This window comes from Mesoplodon densirostris, chromosome 1 (assembly GCF_025265405.1).
Source record: "Mesoplodon densirostris isolate mMesDen1 chromosome 1, mMesDen1 primary haplotype, whole genome shotgun sequence".
NCBI lineage: Eukaryota > Metazoa > Chordata > Mammalia > Artiodactyla > Ziphiidae > Mesoplodon > Mesoplodon densirostris.
Genome location: NC_082661.1, coordinates 29988462 through 30004018, shown reverse-complemented (window position 1 = coordinate 30004018; position 15557 = coordinate 29988462). Strand labels below are relative to the sequence as shown.

Sequence of the window (15557 nt, the reverse complement as noted above, 5' to 3'; positions counted from 1 at the left end):
GGTTGGTTACTTCTCTGAGCCTCAGTTTTCTCGTGTGTAAAAAGAGAATAATAATAGTATCTACTCCATAAAGTTGTGAGGATGAAATAATACCATGTGTATAAAGCACTTAGCAAGCTGCCCAGCATGTAATAACGTTTAATACATTTTAGCAATTATAACTATACTACTTATCTGGAAGAGCTGCCTGAGGATTAAACATGATAATATAAATCCTGGAGTACAGTATTTGTTACATACTTGTTAATTAAATGTTATTCCCTTTCCTTTACTGATGATTCCATCCTTGTGCTTCTGTTATTCCTTACCTGACTAGAATGTAAAAATGTATTTTGAGGGAGAAGTTTCATCATACAGAGGAAAAAGAAATAAAACATTTTTTAGCACCTAGTATGTGCAAGAAATAAGACATGTTACACTGCCCCCAAAAGCTTGTAATCTATCAGTGGAGACAGCCTGTGATAACAGGCAGACCATGACAGTGTTGTAATTTGATCTAAACCAGGGTTTCTCATCATTGGCACTACTGGCATTTGGGGCTGAATAAGTCTTTGTTGTGGAGGGCTGTTCTGTGCATTATATGATGTTTAGCAGCATCCCTGGCCTCTATCAGGTGCAGCAACGCCCGTACTTCCCCCAAACTCCCAGTTTTGACAATTAAAAGTATCTTCAGACATTGCCAGATGCCCCTAGGGGTGCAAAATCACCTCTGGTTGAGAACCTTGGGTCTAAACAGAGAGCCACAGCAATGTGGGAACTGGCAGGGTCGACCCCATTTGCAAAGGCTTGAATAGGAGCCTTCCATGCTGCCTTCGTGGAAAGTAAGGTATTTACCTGGGCCTTGGATGATAGTAGGCTTTTGCATAGTGGAGGTTGAGGGAAGGCCATCTGCATGGAGGTGACAGTATGCACAAAGGCACAGAAAACAGCAAAGAGCCCAGAATGTCCAGGTAATGATGAATAGCCTGTTGCAGTATGGGATTTTCAAGTGTGGTAATAGGGAAGGCTAGGAAGATAAGATGAAGTTAGATCATAAGGAGTCTTGGGTGTCATGCTAGGGGATTTGGCTTTTTTATCTGTAGACAGTGGCGAACCAGCAAAGGTTTTTGAGTAGGGCAGTCATATGGGCCTAAGTTTCATCATCTGTGAAATAATTAAACTCTGAAGGTCCCCAGCTCTGAATTTTGTGACTATGTTAATTGTGTGACTGAGTTCCAATCTATTTTTTTTCTTTTTTTTTTTTCTTTTAAAGTGAAATCTTTGCTTATCTGCTGGTGCCTGACTTACGTCCTCCCCTGTGTGACAGAGGATGTCACAAGCCTGCATCTGACGTTAATTAATTTATTTATTTTTGCTGTGTTGGGTCTTTGTTTGTGTGCAAGTGCTTTCTCTAGTTGTGGCAAGTGGGGGCCACTCTTCATCGCGGTGCGCGGGCCTCTCACTATCGCGGCCTCTCTTGTTGCAGAGCACAGGCTCCAGACGCGCAGGCTTAGTAGTTGTGGCTCACGGGCCTAGTTGCTCCGCGGCATGTGGGATCCTCCCAGACCAGGGCTCGAACCCGTGTCCCCTGCATTAGCAGGCAGATTCTCAACCACTGCGCCACCAGGGAAGCCCCCCAATCTATTTTTTAAGAAAATAATTTTGGTGTCAGGAGAAAAAACTGTAGGTCGGGGAACCTTGGGTGAGAAGTGCTAAAGAGCTAAACTAGACAGTATAAGTGGAAATGGAAGGGAGGGGACAGATTTCAAGGGATATTTTGGAGTAAAAAAAACAGTGTAATGTGGTGATGTGGGTAGGGCAGGAAGGGATGGCCAGATGCTGAGGGTCCAGCTTAGGTAACTGAAAGGGTGAAGAACCTAGTCACTGAGAGAGAGAGACCACAGGGGAGAGGGCAGGGTTGATGCTAAGCACACAGGTATGGTTTGGATGAGAGTATCTTTCTGGTCTCTAGCTCTGAAGTCCTATCACCAAGCAGTTCAGTTTTGGGTATGTTGAAAATGTGGGTTTGGCACTCAGAAGAGATTGTCTGTGGTGGGGTTGCAGATTTGGGGAACTAGGTTATGAGACTGTTTAGTCTATATTTGTTAGTATGTATTCAACAGGTAAAATGAAGGCATGGTTCTGATACTAAGGAATAGGTGACAGGTGGCATTGAGCCTTAAAGTCTTAAACAAATGGCTTTTTGTGTGTGTGCAGACTTAGAAAGCAACACTGGTTTAGAAAGTATATTTGCAAGCAACAAATTAGATGTATACATAGCAGTATAACGGATCTTTGTGCTTAGTAAAGAAAGGAAAGAAACAAAGAGACATAACACAATAGCACTTTAAACATTTTAAATAATCCTAAATACCTAATTTTTTGTACCGTTCACAAAGTTGTGCAATCACCACTGTCAAATTCCAGAACGTTTCATCACCTCAAAAAGAAGCCCCATGGGCTTCCCTGGTGGCGCAGTGGTTGAGAGTCTGCCTGCCAGTGCAGGGGACGCGGGTTCGCGCCCCGGTCCGGGAGGATCCCACATGCCGCGGAGCAGCTGGGCCCGTGAGCCATGGCCGCTGAGCCTGCGCGTCTGGAGCCTGTGCTCTGCAATGGGAGAGGCCACAACAGTGAGAGACCCACGTACTGCAAAAAAAAAAAAAAAAGAAGCCCCATATTCATTAGCAGTTACTCACCATTCCCCTCTCCCCTGCCCTGACAACCATTAATCTACTTTCTGTCCCTATGGATTTGCCTATGGAAGCATAAAATATGTGGCCTTTTATGTCAGGCTTCTTTCATTTAGCAAAAGTTTTCAAGGCTTATCCATGTTGTAGCAGATATCAGTACTTTAGTCCCTTTTTGGCTGAATAACATTCCATTGTGTGACCATGGCACATTTTGTTTATCCATTCATCAGCTGATGGACATTTAGGTTGTTTCCAGTTTTTGGCTATTATGGATAATGCTGCTATGAACACTCATGTACACATTTTTGTGTAGACATGTTTTCAGTTTTCTTGAGTATATACCTAGGAGTGGGATTGCTGGGCACAGTAGCATTTTCAGAAATTTAAAATAAATACATTCAAAACAATCCCATTTTGCAACAATACATACAAACAAATACTACATATTAAGCACATTAGAATGGTTGCCTGTGGCAGGAGCCAGAATGGCAGTGAGTGTGAGGATAAAAGAAAGTAAATAAATAAAACAAAAGTGGGGCTTTGCCATGATAGTGTGCCATGAACTGAGGAATATGACTAATTCAGCCTCTGTACCTGAAGTCAAAAACCCCCACAAAAACAGAGGTACAATAAAATTGAACTTTTCTAATCCTCAAATCTGTCACAGGGAGTATTAAGGCATCTTGAATAGTTTTAGAAAAAGCCATAGAATAGATCTCATTATGATCTCTCAAATTCCTTAAATTTATTTTTGTCAAAGGATTTTTTTTTTTCTTTTTGGGTGAAGTAGAAAAAGATAGCAAAGGGAGACACACCAGGCTTCTGCCTCAAAAAACTATGTGCCTCCGGATTTTTTTTTTTTTTTTTTTTTTGATTATAAAAAGAGTACATTCCCATTTTGGAGAACTGGAAAATCAGAAAAGTACACGCCAGATAATGACATCATCTGTAATGATTCTACCTTCTATCTAACTACAGAAAGTATTTTAGTCTCTAGTTTGTTATTTAGTCTCTGATTTGTTCCTTTTTGTGTAGTCTTGTCATTTTATGTCGTTGTTTAAATTAATACTGTGAGGATGAAAGAACGCTACAAGACGTTTTAAAGAGTAGTCATAGCAGATGAAATCTAGTGTATTAGCAGTGTCATACCTTTCTAGAAGTCAACCACAAGTAAAGTTCCCTTTACATCGTATTACAGGAAGAAGCTGCAAAGATCTTGCTGGCCGAGTTCAACCTGGGCTGTGATGTGCAACACACTGAACATGTGTATAGGGTTTACGTCACAACCTTTCTGGGATTCGGGGGCAACTTTGCCCGGCAGCGCTATGAAGACCTTGTGATGAATGAAACTCTTAACAAAAACAGGTATGTTTGACATGGGATCTGTGATTCTGAAATAGAATGTTGTCAGGCTGCAGATATTAGGAAAAAATGGTTACATCCTACTAGATAGATACGTCCTTGCTTCCTCCTTTCTGACCACCCCTGCCAATGGGGTAGCGTCTTTTAGAGACCCTCTATTAGTAGTCCCACTTGATCTGCTTGAGAGTGCCTTCTAATCTTGTTATCAGGACTCAAAAATGTACAGTGGCTTATTGTGGTGACTTCTTGCTGTGCCCATCTTCAGATATGGTATCACAGGATAAGTGAGATCAATTAAGTCACCAATTTAAATTGTGCAGTGTAACGTAGCTCCTGGAAATTCATTCTATCAATACATGGAAGTGCGCAGGACATGTTTGCTGAATTACAGTGGAGTTGCATCTTACGTGGGACTTAAGGTTCCATAGTGTGCATAAAAGATTAAAACCATCTTAATCAAAATTAGCCTTTAAAATATTCTCTTTCAGTCCAGAATAGACATTTTTTCCTCCAGCATTGGACAGACCACTGATTCTTCATTTGTGTACCAGATGAAGTATTTAGACCATAATGTACAAATAGTTGTGGGTTTTTTAGCATTTAAAATTATTTTTATCATTATGCACATTAAAGGAAAGCATAATAGAGAGCAGAGTTCTTTTCCACCATAAAACTATTTACCCCCATTCGTTTAGCTGGAAACAGTGGCTTGAAGAGCTACTGGTTTATCCCATTTGTAATAATTTCTCTACAGTAGTCAATTGTCTTATATTGGGAGCATGTTAAAGAAAATATTGTCTCATAAGTCTTTTTTGTTTTTCTGAGTCTAAACTCCTAAGAGTTCAAGGTGCTTTGGGAGAATCCTGTTATCTGGATGATTGATGAATGCATTAAAACCAAGCAGTGTGTTTGTATTCTGAAAGTACTCTTAAATCCATACAAATGTTTCTTGGGTTATGGAGTTCATATCACTCCTGCTGACACTGTGGCATCTGAAGAACAATTACTGTGAAAGTTTCACACCAACTTCAGCCACTGTGCTTCCTCTTGCATTTCCTTCCTTTGTTGTTTTGCTGCTCTTTTATCTCTGTATCATGTTTTTTGCTGCCTCGGAAGAGGCTGCCTCATCTTCTTCTCATGCATTGGTATTTTTTTTTACCGTGTATCTAAGTTACCTAGTTCAGAAGATTGATTATTCATCTTGTGTATCTTCTAATCTATAGAGAAACCTGTGCTTCCTGGGATGTTAAAACTTAATGTTTCTCTCTTTTTAATAATTTTCTGAGTTTTCCTTATAGGTGGTGTCACATCTTTAAAGTAGTTTCACTTGTTCCAAAGCATTTTGTTGTGTTGCCACATTCCCATTCCCTCCTTCAATCTCTACACTTGTGGGTGCATCTTCATCCCAGGAAGTCCACTCTTCAACATTTGTCTTAGGAACTGATGAATAATTAACTGTGTAGTTGGCCAAGTTATTTGGTCTCTACTTAATTTCCATCTTTGGCCAGATCTGCATATTAATCTCTTTAGGAATGAGAATACTGTTGCTAGACAAGTACAGACTTTAATTAACCAGAGCTATGTGATGGCCATGGTGGGAATCAAAACCTGCCCCTCCCTTCCCCCTCAGAGCTGGGCATGTACTCAGTCACTTTTGCCACCCATCGCCACTGCACCACTGCCATGGTCCCCGCCTCAGGACACTCCTCAGCCCTTCCCACTTCCCCTCCTCCCGATTGTTTTTTTAAACATTAGAATTGTGCTCAGAATGGTGAGATCTTTTCACTTTTAACAGGCAAATGGGAATGAAGACCAGAGGGAGAACAGCAGATTCACATCTCCAATTTCACTATACATTGGGAAATATACATGTTGACTAAAAGGTTGAAGAAAATCACTGCCATATTTCTTTCTTTTTCTAAATTGAATTTGCATAATTTAAATGTTCATGTGACACAACTACGTGGTACCACTCCATCCTTGTTTTTAGGGGTGTCATGTAGAAGAATAACAAGACATCTGGGAAGCATCTCAGAGGAGGCTGAGTACAGTAGTGATGTGTTTTGTTTGTTTTTGTCATTGTGACAGGTTGCTGGGCCAGAAGACAGGTCTGAGTCCCGACAATCCATTTCTAGATCCCTGTCTGCCTGTGGGACTCACAGACGTGGTGGAAAGGAACAGCCAGGTCCTTCATGTCCGAGGAAGAGGGGACTGGGTGGCTTGTGGGGCCATGCTGAGCCCCCTGTTGGCTCGCTCCAGCACCAGCCAGCCCTCGCTGAATGGCATCTACCAGTCTCCCATTAACTTCAACAACAGCGAGTTCTACGGTTTCTCCGAGTTCTTTTACTGTACAGAGGATGTGTTACGCATCGGTGGCCGCTACCACGGGCCAACATTTGCCAAGGCTGCTCAGGTAAATTATTAATAATAAAGTGACTCATCCTGGCAGCAGCCATTTATTGTACGACTAACTTTGTACCAGATGCCGTGCGAAGGGCTTTGCATGCATGATCTCACTGGATTCTTGGCAGGAGCCCTGTGAGCCCTCATTTTACAGATGAGGAGGTGGACTTAGAGAAGTTAAGGAACGTGCTGTGCTATACTGCCTTCTAATTAATTAAGCTTAGGTTTCCATGGGTGTCCTATTACCCAGATTATCACCCAGGTCTAATATTGTCCTGGTGGTTAATGGTTTTTCCTCCAACTTTCCAATAGTCTTAATTAACGTTTGTGGCCAAAAGTGTCATCTCCAGGTATTTTTCCCTTACTGGTTGTTCCCAGGTGTAATGTGCTTTTGGAGATGATGTCACCCAGGTGGGCAAGTCCACTTTCATTTTCTTACCTTGAGTTTTAAGAGGCCAGGATGGTATAGGGTCACTTAGAATATTAAAAAGATGTTGCAAAAAGCAATGATAGTGCATTTAAATTGCAAAAGAAGTAAACATGCACTTAGAGCACATTTAGGACTTAAGCATCTTATAGGTTTAAAGCATTCGTTATTTGGACAGGTAAAAGTTTAGCTAGCTTTCTACAGTGTCTGCTTTAATTTGGATTCATCTCTTTTTAATTTTTGTATATCTGTCTCTTTTATCAGAAAAATTTATGGGGAGATCTGTCCTCTCTTATATTTCTTATTCTTTCCCTTCTGCTTTCTTAGAATTCTCTAAGGTTCGCTTGGTATAAGGCTTCCAAAAGGAATAATATCTGCAGTGTTTGTACTATTCTGTTCTCTAAAGGCAGTCCCTAAGAAATATTGAGGAAAACCTGGTTTGTATTTGCCCTTGCCTCTAGGAATACCCTCATATTCCCTTTCCTTTCCAGCATCCCCTAAGTGTCCATAGCCTGAATCTTTCTCTCATTTTAAAACTTCCTCAAATCCTATTCCCTTGAACATCAAAGGGCTCAAGTTATTACTTGCCCAAACTGCTAGTGGCTTAATATGTTTTCTTTCCTAGGTAAAAGGTAGTTTTGTTTGCCCTTTTTTTTTTTTTTTTAACTTTGACTCAACTGTTATCGTCCCAGTGACACCTTCCTTGGCCATCCTATACAAAATTGCAGCCCTCCCCAATATTACCTATTTCCCTTTCCTGCTTTATTTTTCCCATGAGCACTTACGTCATCTAACCCACTCTGTGTATGTATGTGTATATGTATATATGTATGCATGTATATTTGGTTATTGTCTGTCCCCCACCACTAGAAAGTAAGCTTCATAAGGAACGAAATTTTTGTCTGTTTTATTCACTGCTGGATCCCCCTGGCACCTAGAATAGTACCTGGCACATAGTAGACATGCAGGAAATGTTAGTTTACTAAACAAACCAAAAGGAATGATTCCTTTGGTGAGAATTACAACACAGAGGCAGGCCAGTGATAGATCTGTTTTTTTTAATAAATTTATTTTATTTATTTTATTTTTGGCTGCATTGGGTCTTCATTGCTGCAAGCGGGCTTTCTCTAGTTGCGGCGAGCGGGGACTACTCTTCGTTGTGGTGCGCAGGCTTCTCATTGCGGTGGCTTCTCTTGTTGCAGAGCATGGGCTCTAGGTGCGCAGGCTTCAGTAGTTGTGGCTCACGGGCTCTAGAGTGCAGGCTCAGTAGTTGTGGTGCATGTTGCTCCACGGCATGTGGGATCTTCCTGGACCAAGGCTTGAACCCGTGTTCCCTGCATTGGCAGGTGGTGTCTTAACCACTGTGCCACCAGGGAAGTCCCAGTGATAGATCTTTGACCATTTTCTGTTCCATCTGTTTGACCTACTCATGTCAGTCCTACGTAGGATAGAATGAAGCTCTGTTTGGCTTTTGATGTTGCTACTCCTGGTCCTAACCTTACCCATCTCTGAAGCCTAAGAGGCTCAGGAGCCATGTCAGGCAGGCTTCGTAGTGAACGTGGAGGGAATAGGAATAAAAAGGACTATTCCCAGGTCGCTCAAGTCACTCAGTGGCCTGAGTTCAGGAACTTGCCTTGCCCAGGACCTGGCACTGTGTTTGGTGAATGAATATGCCATTTCTGTTTTCCTTTGTCAACTAGTAGCCCACAAGTAACTTTACAAATAGAACAGCTATGACTGTGGTGGAGTTACAGTTTGCCTCCCATTTCATGTTGCACCATTTCTCTGTGGTTGTTCCAGGATTACTGTGGCATGGCTTGGTCAGTACTCACTCAGAGATTCAAGAATGGCCTCTTTTCATCACATGCAGATGAGCATCGACTCAAGTGAGTAACTTCCTTTTCTCCCTTAGATGTGGCCTTAAAATGTATGAATGGGACTTCCTTGGTGGTGCAGTGGTTAAGAATCCGCCTGCCAATGTAGGGGACGTGGGTTTGAGCCCTGATCCGGGAAGATCCCACATGCCACGGAGCAACTAAGCCCGTGCACCACAACTACTGATCCTGCGCCCTAGAGCCTGCGAGCCACAACTACTGAGCCCGCGCACCACAACTACTGAAGCCCACGCACCCTAGAGCCTGCGCGCCACAGCTACTGAGTCCACACACTGCAACTACTGAAGCCCATGCACTCTAGGACCCGCATGTCGCAACTATTGAGCCCCCGTGCTACAGCTACTGAAGCCTATGTGCCCCTAGCCTGTGCTCCACAACAAGAAAAGCCACCGCAATGAGAAGCCCAAGCACCGCGACAAAGAGTAGCCCCTGCTCACTGCAACTAGAGAAAGGCTGTGCGCAGCAATGAAGAGGCAACGCAGCCAAAAAAATTAAATGAAATTAAATTTTTAAAAAAGTGTATAAACAATGAGTGAGAGAGAGCGAGTGATAGTACAGATTGGATTTTATGTTGAAGGAGAATTTGGTTATTTCAGATTTTGATTTTCTGAAGGGTAGAGGCCAAAATAGTGAGCTTATTTTAGTGAAGCCAAGGGAAACTGGTGGTTACCAAAAAGTGTTCTCTCCAAGTGGTTTTAAATCAAAAGTGGTGGTCTTTTTATTTTTAAATTTTTATTAAAATATCAAACATGCAGAAAAGTAGAAAGAACAGTAACAGAAACCCACGTGTAACTGTCACCCAGCTTCAACAAATATCAATATTTTGCCAGTTTGGTTCATCAGTCCTCCCATTTTGTAAATGTTTTAGTTAAACAAAATTTAAACATAAACAAAAATAGAAAAGTATAATGAACTCCTGAATATCTGTCACCCAGCTTCTCCCCTAATAGCTGTCAACTTCCAGCCCTCTTGTTTCATCTGTTTTCCCACCCCACAATTCAGTCATTTTGAAGCAAATCCAAAACATCATATTTGTAGATATTTCAGCATTCTCCCTGAAGATAAGGGCTGTTAGAAAAAAAAAGAAAGAAAAAGAAAAGTAAAACGTACTCACAGTAGTGTTGTTACATTGCATAGAGGTGTTCTTCACTTTTGTGGTAAATGTTAACATAAAGGAAGCTCAGATTTGGCTCCACCTAGAGGTGAGGAAGGTGAAACGGGGAAAGAGAGGTCTTTTTGACATCTAGTGGGATTAGCAGAAAGCATTTGAATTCTTTTTTTTCTTTTTTTTTTTAATAATTTATTTATTTTTATTTTTGGCTGCATTTGGTCTTCGTTGCTGTGCGCGGGCTTTCTCTAGTTGCGGCGAGCGGGGGCTACTCTTCATTGCACTGCACAGGCTTCTCGTTGTAGTGGCTTCCCTTGTTGTGGAGCACAGGCTCTAGGCATGCGGGCTTCAGTAGTTGTGGCACACAGGCTCAGTAGTTGTGGCTTGCAGGCTCTAGAGCACAGGCTCAGTAGTTGTGGTGCACAGGCTTAGCTTCTCCGCGGCATGTGGGATCTTCCCAGATCAGGGCTCGAACCCACGTTCTCTGTATTGGCAGGCGGATTCTTAAACACTGCACCACCAGAGAAGTCCCTCTTTTTCTTCTTTAAAAAAAATTAATTATTTTTTGTCACACAGATATCAGTGTTTTAAGTCAGCTTGGATGTACCAAGTTCTTCATGAAGGATTCCACTTTCCCTATGACTACCCAAATCTGCAGACAGCCCAGCTGGTCTATGACCGAGAGGTTCAGTGGACGCTGGGAGCCATTTTGTATAAAACACGCTTCTTACCACTCAGGTAAAGTGGACTGACCAAGCTGGCATCTTGAGCTTAGAGGATGTTAGTTGGTGCCTCAGAATAGGTTTCTTAAGTAACCTCCCCCTCAAAAAATAAAAAAAAAAACCCACCCAAACTCCCCTTATTACTGCCACGTGAAACTACTATTACTTACCAGGCATGTTGAAACAGAAAGAAGTCTGAGAATTATTGGTCTGGAGTATGTTCTTCTTTGCAATTTCAGGAATTCAGTGGGTTTTTTTTGGCCATGCCGCGTGGCTTGTGAAATCTTAGTTCCCCGACCAGGGATTGAACCCACGCCCTCGGCAGTGAAACCGCCAAGTCCTAACCACTGGACCGCCAGGGAGTTCCCAGGAATTCAGTTTTGTTTATCTACAACAAATCAATCTTTAGAATTGAGCTCTTACTAACAACTTCTAAGATACTGACTGATGAACTAAAGTTACTCTGGAACTATCTTATCTGACTAGAGGACTGGGATATGTTGTTCCTATACAGCAATCTTTCCTAATGGGTAGAGTCACTCTAGAGATCATATCATTGACTTGGAAGGCTTTTTGGTGGGCCAGAATTAGAACAAAGGACCTGAGATGCTTTTAGGGGATGTCTTGCTCTTATGTACCGTAAGATATTTGGGATAATTTTTAGGTGCTCTCTCCTCTGGACTATTTCAAATAAACTAAGATGAACTCTTAATCTTTGGTGCCTGTTTCTTTAAACTCAATACAGAAGTCAGGCGGGTGAGAGAAGTGGGGAACTGGAGAGTATGTGCCCCAAACAAAAGGCTGATTAACGTCATGCAGAAGTGCTGTCCCAGCATCTGCCAGCTCTCCTTTGTCGAGAAGCCAGAAATCCATATTTTATATGTGGTCTTTCTGTTTGGAGATTCACATTTTTAAAAAACACTGCAGGTCAAACAGAATGAAAATGGATCTGGTATCTGGACCGTGAGAGAAGGGCTTCTGTTCTAGACAGATCACTACACTTAGGTTTACATGTCTATTTTTTCTTCGGTTTACAATACAATTGATTAAGTGACAGCTTTCTCTAGATAAATCCTAAATCCTCAGGAAGCACAGCAACTTTTTTTTTTTAAGGTTTAGATATACTCTGATTTCTTGATTAGATTCAGGGGCCACCCTACTCTCATTAGCACCATATTTACAAACTGTGTAGGCCAGGGTGGTATGGGGTCACTGTTAAGACTTATTTGACAGATGACCAGTCTTGTCTTACTGTTCATTTCTTTGGCTTCTAATTTTGCCCCCAGATTCTAGAGGGGGTAGGGCTGTGAGGCTCCCTCTAGGCCAGGGAAAGGAAGGTACAGAAGGAATCACACATACCAGCTCTGGGCCTGGGGACATGCTTCAGCTTTGCTTGCTCTGTGGAGCTGGTATTATAGCATGTTTACATGGATGGAGTAAATAGGTAAAACCACTGGCCCTTTTAAATCGGCATGAATATTTCTCTCCTAAACTAACATTTCTTTCCACCTTCTTCCTTAGGGATCTACGGCAGGAAGGTTCCCGACAGGCCCATGGTAGCTGGTTCCGTCTCTCCTTTGTGTACAACCACTATCTTTTCTTCGCCTGTATCCTGGTGGTGCTACTGGCCATCATCCTGTACCTTCTGCGGCTACGCCGAATTCACCACCGACAAAGTCGAGCCTCAACCCCATTGGACTTACTGTGGATCGAGGAGGTGGTGCCCATGATTGGGGTACAGGTTGGGCCATGAGGCTGGACAGGTTCTAGGGGAACTCAAGTATTCAGAATTGCTGCCCATTGAATTCCACCACTTTCTGGTACTGGCCTCAGATGCTGCTTTGCCTGACTTTGTGGATATTTGGCCTTGAAATTTCTACTTTAATACCTACTTTAATTCATTCTCAATATCCAGGTCCTCTTCTCTGAGAGAAGCTGTAATTTAGTCTATGAAGAACTAAATGAGAGATTGGTGCTAACAAAGGGAACCAACTTTAGTCCAATTGAAGCATGCTTCTACTCCTCTATCTGAGTGATTTGGTGTGCTCCTGGGATCTAGACTTTTCTCCCCTTGCTTAAAGCTTGAAGTTTGGCATTAGGCACACTGGAAGTCTGGTTGAAACCAAACTTGGAGCGTCTGATTCAAAGCCGAAGACATTCTAGCAAATGCAGCAGCCCCTTCTTTCTCTGTAACAGAGATATCACTTATGTGGAGATCCACAGCCTTTAATAGGGATCCAAGATCTTTGCAGTTCAGCGGAACAAATAAGAATTTCCAGGCAACCAAAATAACACAGCTTCTTTGCTTACTCGACAAAGAAGCCATTGTGAGTGTGGTCCAAGATCCCTGACATACTGTTGCTGATGTTAGTTTGTGATTTTAAAAGGTTAGAACCCTTTCTAAATGAATGGTCCATTGACGATTTTAACAATATTTTATCTGATGCCTGGTAAGACCAGGATAGAAAATTTTTCCATGTCTATGTGCCTCACAGGCTGTTTGGGCATTAATTTTTCTTTTTGAACCTTAAGTGTGCTTGTAGGGTTGGAGAAACTGTGATGGGAATTGGAGACCTAGATTTGTCTGGTTTCAGGTCACTGTCCTCTAGGCCTATTTTTATGAGTCCTTATGTGGGAAGATTCAAAAAAAAAGAGTTCCTTTATTTCACTGCTAAGATCAATATGTATTTTGGGAAGGGATGCATTTGGATTGTTTTTAAAGAAGGAAAGAACAGTATCAGGAGAGTGGACAAAGGCAATAAAATCCAAGCTCTTATTTATTAATGTTTTTTCTGAGAAACAGAAGTTCTCTCAGTTTGACTCTTGGAATATTTGAAAAGAAACAAATCCCAAACTTTGGAATAAATATAAATCTGTTAACCTGGCAACTTTCAGAATATTTCTTAAGAGATTTCTCGGTCATAAACAGCATTTCCATTAATGGGGAGAGAGGAAAAGCCATAGTAATTACATTTTTATCTCCTACCCTTCAGGAGCTTTGCTTTTTCTCTGCATTTAGCCTTCAAATTGCACAAGGATTTCTTTTTCATCCCCGTGGAACCTTCTTTATACGTTAATCACCATTCCTCTATGTAGCCTTAAATGTCCTGCCCAAGAATATGCTCCCAGAGTTAAAACAGATTTCCTTTTTGTTAGCTTTGAGTTCTAGGATTACATGAGTAGGGGAAAGGTCCTTGACTTTAAAGGGAAAAGAAAGTGGAATTCTTAAAAAATAAATTCCATACTGGGAGCAGAAAGGAATTAAGTGCTTCATAAAACCAAGAAAAATAAATCCAAATCCTCCTAGAAATAAAATGGGTTGAAAATAAGTATACTGACTCTTGGTTGGTAGGTGAAAAGATCATGAGTCTTGAATTGTTTTCAAATTAGATTAAAATGGTTCCAGCAAAGAGTCTTACAGGTTCCTTTGGAAGTACTTTTTACTTTTCATTAGGGCTTATGTCACAGCAGTTTCCTTTAATTTTTAAGGTTTCTAAATTGCCTTGATTTTCTTTGACTTCTTATCTTTGTACTGTGAGTGACCCCTTGCCTTATGAATGCTGCTTATAAATAATGTCATAATATGTTTTGCTAGCCATTGCCTACTCAGGTAACTCTTTTCCCCTCTCCTTGGTTTCCAAATACTATTTTTGGTCTTCTTGTGTGATCTAGTGAAAGATCTCAAAAGCTGCCTAGTTGGCTAACAGTGATCACATTTGTATGCTCAGAATGAAACTGAAGCATGGAGGAGGTGGTGATTAGTCCAATCTAATTAGCTCAAAACTTAATCTTCATCCTGGCTATGATAATAGCTACCATTTGCAAAGCACTTATTGTGTACCAGACACATCTTTAAGAATTTTATGTATATTATTTGCTCATCGTGATAACCTTTCAGATTATTGTGTTCTTTTTATAGTTGAGAAACTCAGGATACCTGTTTATCATTTTTTCCATATAAATGTATTTCTTAATTTATTTAATTAGTCTTTGAATTTTTTTTTTTTTTTTTTTTTTTTTTTTTTTTGCGGTACGCGGGCCTCTCACTGTTGTGGCCTCTCCCGTTGCGGAGCACAGGCTCTGGACGCGCAGTCTCAGCGGCCATGGCTCACGGGCCCAGCCGCTCCGCGGCATGTGGGATCTTCCCGGACCGGGGCACAAACCCGTGTCCCCTGCATCGGCAGGCGGACTCTCAACCACTGCGCCACCAGGGAAGCCCTGAATTTTTTTAGTGTTATATCCTTTTATTATTTAATATTACAGGATCTAGGCTTGTCTACTGCAGTGAGTAAGGCATCTTAGAGTTCCATGGTATAAAAATAAGGATGAATTTTTGTCATATCCCTCAGAAAAACTGAGTATTTGCTCTTGGTTCTGGTTCCTGAGCTTCTTCCATTGCTCCCAATTAAAAATTTTAAATCAAATCTCATTAGCTAGAAACAGAAGCCATTTATCCCTTGCTGAGTGCCAATTATATATATTACTTTCTCAAAATGAAATATTCTTACTTGTAGAATCAGACAGTCTATCTTCCCTTTAACCCTGTTTTTGCCCTCAGTTTTAAAAGATTTTTAAAGATTTCTATTTGCATTTCTGCATTTTGAGCGGTTCTCATGTGAAAATAATTATGATTTCATAAAATTCACATTCCACTGGTTCCTTTGAATCTTACCAAGCAGTCTTCTTTATAACAGCAGCAATGAACCTGAACTGTTTCAGTGCTTTAATTACTGAGATAGGTCACAAATGTCAAAGTCGAGCCAGTGGCTTATAGGAGTGAAGCTTTATTATTCTTTATGTTGGTACAGCCCATCACTTTTCTCTGAATTCTTATCATGAGAACATAATAAAAATATGTATAATATCCAATTATTTGGCATTACATTCACTTAAGTTGCAGTTAATTCTAAGCCAAATTATACCATCTTTCTCTCTGTACCTTAGCTCCTTGAATTGATTTTCCTTGGTCTA

The 15557-nt window shown here is 41.2% G+C and overlaps 1 protein-coding gene and 1 pseudogene across 5 annotated transcripts in view; one reads left to right on the top strand and one right to left on the bottom strand.

The window, feature by feature from the left end:
• Positions 1-14534, top strand: part of ENTPD7 (ectonucleoside triphosphate diphosphohydrolase 7) — a 39103-nt gene extending 24569 nt beyond the window's left edge. For all 5 annotated transcript variants that reach the window (XM_060100934.1, XM_060100941.1, XM_060100949.1 and 2 more), the window contains 5 exons: positions 3868-4034; positions 6120-6444; positions 8662-8747; positions 10441-10602; positions 12108-14534. In XM_060100934.1, coding sequence (XP_059956917.1) covers positions 3868-4034; positions 6120-6444; positions 8662-8747; positions 10441-10602; positions 12108-12339 — 972 coding nt within the window. In that variant the 3' untranslated portion in view covers positions 12340-14534. The remainder of the gene's footprint in view (positions 1-3867; positions 4035-6119; positions 6445-8661; positions 8748-10440; positions 10603-12107) is intronic.
• On the bottom strand, positions 5060-5642 carry LOC132491915 (receptor-binding cancer antigen expressed on SiSo cells-like; annotated as a pseudogene).
• Positions 14535-15557: the final 1023 nt, after the last annotated feature.